This window comes from Macrotis lagotis, chromosome 5, assembly GCF_037893015.1.
Source record: "Macrotis lagotis isolate mMagLag1 chromosome 5, bilby.v1.9.chrom.fasta, whole genome shotgun sequence".
NCBI classification, from domain to species: Eukaryota; Metazoa; Chordata; class Mammalia; order Peramelemorphia; family Peramelidae; genus Macrotis; species Macrotis lagotis.
Window position 1 is genome coordinate 110066782 of NC_133662.1, and position 12056 is coordinate 110078837.

Here is a 12056-nt window from a genome sequence, read left to right on the forward strand (position 1 = left end):
AGTATTTTCATAGATTTTCTCATGCACATATTTTTCTAAACCTTTTCTCTTTTCCATTAAAAATATCAAAAAAGGCAAAATATTTTGGAAGTATGATTTTCACACTTGAGGGTACAAAGGTTCGGAAACACTTGTGGCTAATACCTGAAGATAAAAACATGGATTAAATATCTGTAATACCATGCAATAAGATATTTCTTTATAATTTCATAATTTGTGGTATAATCCGAGAATTAATTTTTGCAAGTGAAAATGTATAGCCACACAGACAAAATAATCTAGTGGCCCTAAGAATTGTTATGAGTCACCATCACTACTTCCTGCTCTACCAACTTCAGTTTTTTTACAGGGAGAATCATCAAGCATTAGCTTGTAAAACCTTATAAAAAGAAATCCTTAATTTTAAGCCATGAGGGAAAACAAAAAAATCACAATTCTTTTTTAAGAAAAAATGTCATTTAAAGAAAAACCTCCACATTATTTTGCTTTGTAGTTGTTTAAAGAAGTTCATACTTTTTTTTTGTTTTCCTATTATCAAAAGATACTTTAAAAGGTATTTTGTAAAACATTTCTCCCATATAACTGGTTTATGGTTTATAGTTTGAATGATAGAGTAAAAGTAACAGTTATGAAAGGATTTACTATAAATTTTTTTCATGGATTCACAATTCTTTTCAACAAATAATTACAGTGCCTACTATGTTCAAGGTACTTGACATAAGGGAATACAAAGAAAAAAAAATTAAATCACAACTGAAGTGCAATGTTATAAAATGATGAGCCAGCATGCCTCCTAAGAGGAGATATGAAAACGTCCTCCTTATTTTGTTGAGATGAGGAAGTACTGGGTGGAGGCCTGATTTTTTTAGGCCTGCTTTAATACAATGGTTAATTTTGCTGAATTTTTCCCCCCTTGTGATTCTTTGTTATAAGGAATGACTTTCCTTTAGGAAAGGAAGAGGAAGGAGTACATGGAAAAGCAGGTGATGTAAATAAAAACGTTCTTGAGATGGGAAAGGGGGTGGGTGGCAGAAAAGGAATAGGAAGGCTAGAGATACAACATAAAAGAAAATAATCTATATAAAACAATACAAAAGAATTTCTGGCAGGAGAGCACTACCTTGGAGGAAACAGAAAGTCCTATACAGGACTACAGAAGTAAACTCTGAAAGAAACCAGAGATTCTAAGAGGGCAAAGGTGTGGAGAGAGAGAAATGGCAATTTTGGAGAGTAAGTAAAAAGAAAATTATAGAATTAAGACTAGAAAATTAGCTTTCAGCCATATTATGAAGAATTTTAAATACTAAGTTGAGGATTTTCTATATTATCCTAAATAAAAGAGACACAAAGTTTCTGAGTAGAGGAATAAGTAGCATGGTGAGATCTGGAGAATGCCAGATCTAGCATGAACTTGGAAATCCTCTCACTTATTTGTGGGCCCAAATCATCTAGCTAGGGCTTTACTGGGTTCACCTTTAGTTTTCCACTTCTCTATATTGTTAATACCACAAATCATCTTAGATCTGTGAAGTCCTTTACAAAGTGCTCGCCCAAAAACTTGGTGACCAACACAATGATCTACTTACTCCAAAGGATTCCACTCCAAGCACACTACCCTCCTCTAGACAGAGAGCTAACAAAGTATGGACTGAAGCAGCTTCCCCCCCCCCCACACACACACCTTCTACCCCCTTCTCTCCCCACAACCCCCACATATGGCTAATGTGGAAATAGGTTTTGCCTGATTTCATATGTTGAATGGGCAAATATATTTCTTGCATTCTCAGTGAGTGGGGAAGGTGGGGTGAAGGGTAAAGTATTTGGTACTGAAAATAAAAATTTAAAAATTTCATTTTTAAAATGTACTTATTTATATATTTTTGTTACTCCCCCCAATGCCATATAAACTCTCTGAGGGCAAAGATTTTTTTTTTTGGTATCCTATTACATGGTAGATGCTTAATACATTACTTGTTTGAATTACTGAATACAACATGGTTTTTGCTTGTAAGAGATATCTTTCTAAAATAGTATGTTTCTCAGCATTTGTCTAGCTAGTTTATAAGCTACTTCTCCAAATGAATTTTTTTTTTAGGTTTTTTCAAGGCAATGGGGTTAAGTGGCTTGCCCAAGGCCACACAGCTAGGTAATTATTAAGTGTCTGAGACCGGATTTGAGCCCAGGTACTCCTGACTCCAAGGCCGGTGTTTTATCCACTACGCCACCTAGCCACCCCCAAACGAATCTATTTTTAAAAGAAAAGTCAGAGAATTCTGACTATATAAAAATTAAATTTACCTGAAGAAAAAACAAACATGCTCTCTCTTTTTTCAATCTCAAAACGTGAAGCCATTTCTTCCTGACTTGCTTCTTCTTCATCACGACATTCCTGTAACTGTTTCATTTTCTCCATGAGGGCTTCAACCTCACAAAAAGAATCAGTTATCTGAAAATAATATATAAAGTAATGTTAAACATGCCACATAAGATTACCCTGTAATTCTCACTTTTTATAACCTTTATTCACTCTCATCTTTTTCAATTAACATTTCCAAGCAACTATTTCCAACATCATGCTTAAGATCCTTATTTTTATTTGCTATATAACTCTCTCTACCTGAGTACACCTTAGGTAAATTCAGATCATCTTACCTCCAAACTTTTTCCCATAAAATTCCTTCTACTGATGACTACACATCAATTTCCAAACCTGAAACTTAGGAGTTTTCTTTAACTCTTCCCTTTCTCTTACCTTCCACATCCAAATCCATGCCAAGACCACTGCTTTTATCTCCACAATATCTCTCATAAGTGTCCCCTTTAACCACCTAAGATGAGGTCCTTATCATCCTATGAATAAACTATTAAAAACTCTTAGGAAACATGTATTTCAATGAAATCTGACTATCATGTAAAATTCTGTACATCACACTTCATGTTGCTGTTTCAGAGATGTGTTCTGGAAAGAATGGTGCCTGCTGTCCATTTTCCATAGTTTAGTCTGACAAGAAGAACTATGTAGTGGCAGTCAGCCATGCCTTGCCACAGCACTGAACCAATCCTGTCAACTCTCCTGCAGGGGCAAGAATGGGGACATGTGAGGCTTGGGCAAGCAGATCTGTGCAAACTGAGCACTGGAGGAGGTATCTCACATTCTCCACCTGCTTGCCCCCCCCCCCCAAAGTAGCCATCTGGGTCAAATATTTAGAATTTCTTCCTTATAAAACAAATGAATTAGGAAATCTTAAATTAACTGTAAATCAAGATTAGTCATACCCAATTGATAATCTGCTTTCAGCAGCTCCTTAAAGACTCAAGAGCCACTTACCATGTATCAATATATTATAGGATATCTGTAGTTGGCAAAAATGTTTTTTGGATCACACTTTAATATGACACTAATATTTGGTGCCAAAATAATGTTAAATATTTACTGTAATAATATCAAGTAAAGCAACTCACTGACCAAGTTCAAAGAACTGTTACTGCTCACACCACTATAGCTGAACATTTCTAACTTCATGAGGTGTGAAAGATTAGGATGTCAATAGTTCATATAGGGTCAGGGTCATAAATAGTATTGTTTGCTGGAGCTAAAATAGCCCATGCTACCTTTAATAGTATTGGTGATATTTCCCTATTTTACTCAAGAGATGCCCCTATTTATTTCAGGAGAATAATAAATGCAATAACTCAAAACTGTATATGAAATTCTTTAGGCAATGGCAATGGCAATACTTGGGTGATTTTTTTTTTAATGTAGAAGACTTTCACTCATGAGCACTGATTTAGGACTGGAAGCATCATATAACCCTCCCATTTTACAGATAAGCAAAACTAAAAACCAGGCTAAAGGGGACATAGTCAAGGTCACAAAGGTACTAAGCAGCAGAGTAAGAATTTGAAGTTATGTCCTTTGATATCTATCATACAAAGTAGCTGATTCCTGTGTTTCTAGAGTATCAGCTCCTAGACAGACTAGTACTGTTTTAAAAACTGGAAATAGGTTTTTCTTTTTTTGTTATAATTCTTAAGATTTCTTATGCCTGAGATGCCAAATCAAATTTCTAAAATTTCCTATAGTCCAAAATGAAAATACTATGAACAAAAGGGATAAACTGGGGGCAGACAGATGGCGCAGTGGATAGAAGACCAGCCCTAGAGTCAGACCTGAGTTCAAATATGACCTCAAACACTTGACTGCCTAGCCGTGTGACCTTAGGCAAGTCACTTAACCCCACTGCCTTAAATTAAAAAAAATAAATTTAAAATAGCAAAAAGGACTAATTAAAGAAACAATGGCTATGACCATGAGAATTATTTTCTACTGTGACCCCATAACACATCACTGATACTTACTGCAACACTTCCTGTGGGGTTAACATGTATCTCCTCCATACTATGATTGCCATTTGTAATATCACAGATGCAGTAGTTACTAACAGAAGGAGGTCGAAAGGTGTGGCCACCATCACAATGAATTTCCGGACTGATTCCACAGCCAAATGTGAAAGAGGCAAGAGAATGATAGTGTGTGAGTAGAACTACTGCATGTACCAATTCAGCAAGGGACCAGCTATGCTCTTCAGCCTTCAAAAGTTGCTAAAGAATGAGAATGAAACAGTTTGTTACACTGATGAAAATAATTTGTTCACAGTAATACCCAACACATCAAAAGTAGTTAAAAGTAAAGATTTCAGATTTTGCTGGTATTATCTTTAGAAATATGAGGGACATGGGGCAGCTAAGTGGCACAGTGGATAGAGCACCAGCCCTGGAGTCAGGAGTACCTGAGTTCAAATCCGGCCTCAGTCACTTAATTACCTAGCTGTGTGACTCTGGGCAAGTCACTTAACTCGATTTTCTTGCAAAAACAAAATAAAAATACCCCCCCCCCCAAAAAAGAAATCTAATGTAACTTGGTGGGCTATTCTGAATTGAAAAGAATGCTGCTGGATACTAGAGAAGATTGCAACTTAAGCCATCAGCATGTCAAAATGTCTTTAAAGATTACAATACTTCAGAATGCTAAATTATGAGTGATTTGCCCATATTACATACTCAAGACCTCTTAAAATGATAAAATGAAATGTGCTTCTATGTTGTCACGTCAGTAATAGCAAATCAGTTATTTCTTTTGAGGCATTTCAAAAATGGTAGTGGCAAGTGGACATGAAGATAATTGTGTGTGTGTGTGTGTGTGTGATATATTGGCCTCCTTTACCTATTCTCATATTCCTATTTAATTCAAAATATATTGAAAATATATAAAATATATTGCAGAATAGATTCCAGTCTTATATTTTTTGTTGCTTTCTTTCAATTCGGAAGTCACATACATTAAAACATTTTGCAAGACAGAAAAAAACCACATTGTAATCTATTCTTTACAGTAGTTCTCTACACATTCTTACTTTATAGAGACTATCACAATTCACTATCACTTGATACTTATTAATAATAGAAGGGAATTAATGCTTATGCTAAAATTGAGATGGTATATGTTCAATGTTACCTCAATATGTTCTTTAGTAATAAGCCAAGGTCTATGGGCTAAAACTTTATTTAGTTCTCCCAAATTTTGTAGTTTTTGAGGTGCATTCTCTAGACCATTGAGCCATTTTGGATCTCCTCCAACATGAAGAAAATCATTTACATGGAGGTTCACTAGGTAAGAGCACTGGTGTCTTGCTGCAGCCTTAAGAGAGAAAGGGAAAAAAGTCCACTTTTCAGAATTATCAAAATAATTAGAATCATGTAATACACTGTAAAAATATACTCTCATATTAAAACTGCGAACAGTTACTCTTATGATTAAGATTTTAAGAAACAATTTTCTGTATAACATAAGTGGTAGAAATAACTCAAACATTTTATGGAAAAAAAACACAACAAAAACGACTTAGCGGTAACAACATCTGAATCTTGGGAAAGCTACCTATAATGAGTCTGTCTGAAAGTAATTTTTCCTTCTTAGAATCAAAAAGGGATTTCAAATGACTTCACTAAGTTAAAAAATATTTATGTCTAACTTTACTTTCAAAAGTTTTTATTGAAACAACAGACTAGATTTTGATTTGTCATTTTAGTGGGAGCTTTGTGGTAGCTCGGCTCCCTTTACTAAAGCATTTCATAAACTCACAGGCCTGCAGGCTGCAGGTAGCTCCACATTTTGGACAGCCCTGATATACACATATGAAAAGGACACATATGCATACCACCAGGGTATTTACACTGACAATTTCAATGCAAGAATTTATGAGGCTACAAAGGAATTTTGAAATTTTAAGAAATGAGAAATGTTTTATTACATTTTATTCTCTTCACAGAAAAACTTCTGTTTTTCAGTGAAAGAAAGGACTACTTTATACACCAATCCCTTTTATTCAGGGGTTATAAGAGATAAAATAGATATTATCCCTAACAAATCCAGTTAAAAGGCTGAATATAAAAGTATATGTCACTTTTAAAAGCATTAATATTCCCTATAAAGGAGAAGGCATAAATTAATTTTCACTGAACTTTCACACACCATTATTCCAATGTAGTGTCGGTAATGAAGAGGGAGTGGCCCATCCATCTGTAGTAGATAGTGTTGGGTTTTTAAGAAACTTTCTAGATATTGTGGATGAAAAACCATTACTAAGGTAATGTTATCCAAACGACCCAAAGCAGCAAAAGAATCTGCGAACAAAGTGTGCATCTGGGCATCTTCATTACCCACTTGAAGAATCTGGATAAATTAGAGAGGGGGAAAAAAATCAGTTTTGCAAACTGTTAACATATATTAAAAAAAGCTATACTTTTTTATCTTAACTCCAGTTACTAAGAAACAAGTATAACACTGTAACTCCAGAAACTGTCTAAACTCACTCTCACCATAAACTTATCTAATACTAAAAGGAAAAAAGACATCTAGATAGTTGGTTTACAAATTTGGTAGTAATCTGTAGAGAGAATTAAATCTAAGAAACATGTTGGATACAAGACCTCAGAAATAGTTTCTCTTGTTGTCCAATGAAGGCAAGATTAATGATTGCTTTACATGTGAGAAAACTGAGGCCCAGGGTGGTTAAAATGACTTGCCCAAGGGCACACAGTGCTTTTGGGTACTGATGATTTAATACATAGGGACAGCACAGGTTATCACTGTTACCTGCCACTTTTAAACAAGTAAAAAATGGGAAAAGGTGGCCATTGTCTGAATAAGAAGGGTGGAGTATCATTACTGAAAAACAAGTCTTGGCTTTCCTCTATATGAATGCTAAAAAAAAATGTCAAAAAGTATAAATCACAGTCTTATAGTTCTATAGATTTACTGCCAAAATATGAAGAACTGTGGTGAGCTCTGCATAAAGCATTTTGTTGACCAACACTTGCTCTGATGTCCAAAAGTAGGTGCTGAAAATATTTCCTTAAAAGCATACAGTTCACTATGTACCCTTACAAATAACATACCTCCTTCTCTGGGATGAATCTGCTTGGTCCGTGTCCTAGTGGTCGAGGAATTCTAATTCCAAGTTCCTAGAAAAGAAAATTACACCATCTCAAATCTTGAGCAGTAAACAACATGAACTGGAGCTCTGGGAATGGAAAAAACAGCTACCCAGTCAGACAGAGACAGACTTGTTTGGGCAGTGAGCTGGTATTCATGCCTAGATTCACACTCTTCATTTTTCTGTTTGCATCTCAAAGCTAACCACAGATCACAGTGCCATTCTGACTAAAAACAAGAAAACCTGTTTTACTAAAACCATAGTTTTGCATAAGGTACTTAGTTGGCAGAGAGTCCAGAACAAAACGTTCAGCACACAGCAGTCAACCGTGTGGATCATCAGTGATACAAAATAAGACCCATGTGTTTGCACAATCAAAACCAACATGTGAATCCTTAGACATCTTTTCTGAAAATAAAAATGCTGTGACCTTAACTTAGATCCATTAAAAACTGTAAGATTTTTAAGGGAATTCTGACAAATGACACATGAAACAATATTTTATAACTAAAGAGGAAATCTTAAGGGGAGGGGAACCTGATTATTTAATAAGAAAAAAAGAGCAACAGATGTTTTCTACAGGATCCAAGAAAACAAATTTAGAAAAACTTTCACTTGCAGAGTTTCTCATTTTATATTAATTCTCATTCTACGTCAGGAGGTAATGTTTCCATTACAAATTAATGGCTGAAAAATTAATGTTTGTTTTTTAACATCTAAGAAGATCAAAAATCCATTTACCAGCCTGTATCCTAAATAACTTCATTTAAGAAGATGACAAAAGCTGCCAAGACATGAATAGGAACCCCCTTTTCCATTTAATATGTTAAGACCAAGCCCAGTACTGCATTTTTAAGGTCTCCATCCAACTAACCCTGTCTCATTTCTTTTAAGACAAAATTAAAAATTTTAGAGACTACATGGCTAACCATTAACCCTTGCTTACATAATTACATAAAAATATAATCTCCACCCTCTCCCCTGTGCTTTCAAATGTTCTTTGTGATTCAAACCAGATGTTTTCCTTTTAAAAAAGAAAAATTTGGCTACAATCCAAAAAATTTGGTCTAAGTGAAAGCTTTTACTAGTAAAGATCTTTAAAATAGGGCACACAGGAAAAAATTAAGAGGCATCTTTTTTAGGGCAGAGCAGTGTGTTCATACATGTTCATATATGACAAATGAGTATAAAATAAAAGAAAATTTCTAAATTAAGAATGGGAGAACTTGCTAGGGAGAGTATACAGAAACTAGTATGTTCTGATGTCAATTTAAGTGGTAGATGCCCTAGAGTATCATTTGCTGGTCAATCCTAGTCAATTCTGAACCTCAATTTTATCGTTTCCCACAAAAAGCTCTCAGAAGAAAACACATTCCTCAAACTCAAAATATTCTAACAAGAATGTAGTGATTTTCACAAATAACGAAACCTTTGGAAAAAAACAGAATGAAGGATAGCAGTTTCAGCTCCACTTTTTTCATTCAACCTTCACAGCAGCCCTGTATTAGTAGGGAAGCAGCATGTTTGCTACTGAAAAAATGTCTGTCAAAGGACTTGTGTTCAAATCCAAGTTCGGCCCCTTCCTATCCATTTCACTTGGCAGGCAAGCTTCTTGGGACACAGTTTCTTTATCTCTACAATGAGAGGATTAGGCTTGATAATCTCTGAAGTAACTTCTGGCTCTCAAACTATCCTTTAATCCTGCTGTCTGTATGTATGTGAACTTTACCTCATAAAATTTAGAACTCTTTTGAAGTCAAGGACTATGTAATTTCTTTTAAATTTTCTTTTATTAATTTTTGTCTTCGAAGTTTATCCATATATGCCCTGTCTCTTTGCTCCAACCCAAAAGGAGCTCAGAAACTACTGAGACCATTTTTTCCCAGGCAAAGTGTTATATCTAAGAGTAAATTTCTTCCTCTGGTTCCCTATGTTAAGGATCTAGAGTAGTAATCTTTTTTTTTAAGGTTTTTGCTAGGCAATGGAGCTAAGTGGCTTGCCCAAGGCCACACAGCTAGGTAACTATTAAGTGTCTGAGACCGGATTCGAACCCAGGTACTCCTGACTCCAGGGCTGGTGCTTTATCCACTGTGCCTCCTAGCAGCACCTAGAGTAGTAATCTTGATGCAACAGACAACATGCTAATATGGATTCAGTTTAGAATTCCCTTGGGCACATTTAACTTCCCTTGCCTCAGTTTCTCTTCTGGTAAAATGAAAGCATCAGACTACACAATGTCTTCAATCTTTCACAACTATCTTGGTTATTCGCTTAAGCCTAGGCCATGCCCCCCCCCTACACCATGAGCTTCTTTCTTTTCTTTTTAACTCTGATTTTTAAAATGTACATATTACAGTTCATAGATCAAAAATTAACTAATATTTAACAAGGAATAATTCCCCATTCTCTTTTTTTCTATGCCCCAGCCACTGTATCACATTATTTCAAATGTGGTTCTGAAATTTACTCATCTCCTCCACTTGAGAAGTTAGAATTAACTCATCATAATGTTAAAGGAAACATATGTCAGAGATCACTCTTAGAAAAAGGCAAGATCAGGGGATGTCACAGAAATAACAATAGAGATTTGCCATGTTAAAAAGGATGAGAATTAGTAATTTAGCTTATTCCATGGATATCTCCACCAAGGATTCCATTTGATTCTCAAGTGCTCTATTCCTGTTAAATGTTGGTAGCCAACTGTTATCAAGCCAATTAATTAGTTATCCAGTCACAAATCCTATTTTCAGAGGCTGTACCAACAACTCCTCATGACTTGGTTTTACACCACCTAGAATTTCACCATTTGGCCTTTATTCCTTTGAGTTAAATTCAGATCCTGCCAGGAGATGATTGGGTAGTAACATATTACTTTCCTGTAATGCTAATTTAATACTAACCATAACTCATATTTAAATGTAGCTCTTTAAGGTTGGAAAAGTACTTTATATATGTTAACTCACTTGATCCTCCATTTTAAGGATGAAGAAACAAGGCACAAAAGTGTCTTGCCTAGATGAGGATCTGAGGCATCATTCAAACTCAGATCTTCTGGACTGGGACCTACAGTCATCTACTACTCGACCTAGCTGCCATTTTCCCCCTAGAAAGCAGGGAACAATGAAGTCAGAAGGGAAATCTGAGAAATGCTAGGAAAAATAGAGATGAATTAAGATCAGTTCCGCCTACTTCACAATTCTGCTCAGGGTAAGGCCTCCCAAGGTCTTTCAGCTTTTTGGGCTTCCTGGTTTCACTTCCCTCCCTCAATATCTAACCAGATCAAAGTTAGCTTCCTACTGACCCTAAAGCACGTGAGCTATTTGTTTAGCAGTACAAAACCAAGAGGAAAAGACAGGCCAAGAAGAAAAAAGGGGGAAAGGGAAGGGATATTTCCATCTTCTCAATACTCTGTCCTTTGCAGGAGCAATGGGAGTATGACAAATGTTTATCTAGAATCGCACTTGTTAGGGTTTCCTAAACCTTGGGCAAGCTACATAACATGTCTTGTTACAGACCTTAAAAGTTAAAGCAAACTCAGGTACTGAATTATCCCAAAACAACAGATATGTGAGATAAGAAAAAAAAAGTGTATTTTTCCTTGTTACTAACTAAAAACTAAAGAAATAGTTTCAGATATTCCACAAATGACACATTGCATTCTTGGTGAACTCTTTTAGGATAAATAACAAACAAGAAACCTAATTTTAAAATAAATGACATTGTATTTCTAGGCAATCTAGCAATCTTTTCCAGTACAATACCAATTTCTGCTTCCTTTTTAAATCTTCTCTGTAGGTACTATTTGATTCAATTTGTGAGAAGAAAAACCAAGTCATAACCACTATATTATCTTCCCAATTTTAAAATTAACCTTCAATTCCATTTAACATAATAAAATAACAGGTTTGTCACCAAAGGAAATGTTGATCAACAAGATTTAAAAACAAAATCTGATTACAGGGGCGGCTAGGTGGCGCAATGGATAAAGGACCGGCCCTGGAGTCAGGAGTACCTGGGTTCAAATCCAGTCTCAGACACTTAATAATTACCTAGCTGTGTGGCCTTGGGCAAGCCACTTAACTCCATTTGCCTTGCCAAAAAAACCTAAAAAAAAAAAAAATTTGATTACAACTGAATTAGGCCCTGAAAATTAAATTTCTATCACTTGCTGCTAGTCAATAGATACATGTACCCCCCCTCCTTCCTGACTTTCCATCAAAGAACCTGAGTTTAAAATCCTTTCAAACTGCCCTAAGTTAGACTATGATTCATTCTTTCTCTATCTAATCAGTATATGTGTTTATGTATCTACTTATGTATATAAATACAGGGCAGCTAGATAGTGCAGTTACAGAGCACAGGCCCTGGAATCAGGAGGGCCTGAGTTCATATTCAGCCTTGGACACTTAATAACCTAGCTGTGTGACCTTGGGCAAGTCACTTAACTCCATTACCAAACAAAAAGCAAAATATATACATACAGGCACAAATTTTCTTAGCATCCAACATGAACATTTCTATATGCAAAGAACATAAAAATAATTATGTATGAAACCACAG

At 35.5% G+C, this 12056-nt stretch overlaps 1 protein-coding gene across 2 annotated transcripts in view; it reads right to left on the reverse strand.

Moving 5' to 3' along the window:
* SESN1 (sestrin 1) overlaps positions 1-12056 on the reverse strand; it is a 109600-nt gene that overhangs the window by 8981 nt on the left and 88563 nt on the right. For both annotated transcript variants that reach the window (XM_074187303.1, XM_074187304.1), the window contains exons 2-6: positions 7459-7524; positions 6533-6733; positions 5516-5698; positions 4360-4602; positions 2299-2446 (exon numbers count right to left, since the gene is read on the reverse strand). In XM_074187303.1, coding sequence (XP_074043404.1) covers positions 2299-2446; positions 4360-4602; positions 5516-5698; positions 6533-6733; positions 7459-7524 — 841 coding nt within the window. The remainder of the gene's footprint in view (positions 1-2298; positions 2447-4359; positions 4603-5515; positions 5699-6532; positions 6734-7458; positions 7525-12056) is intronic.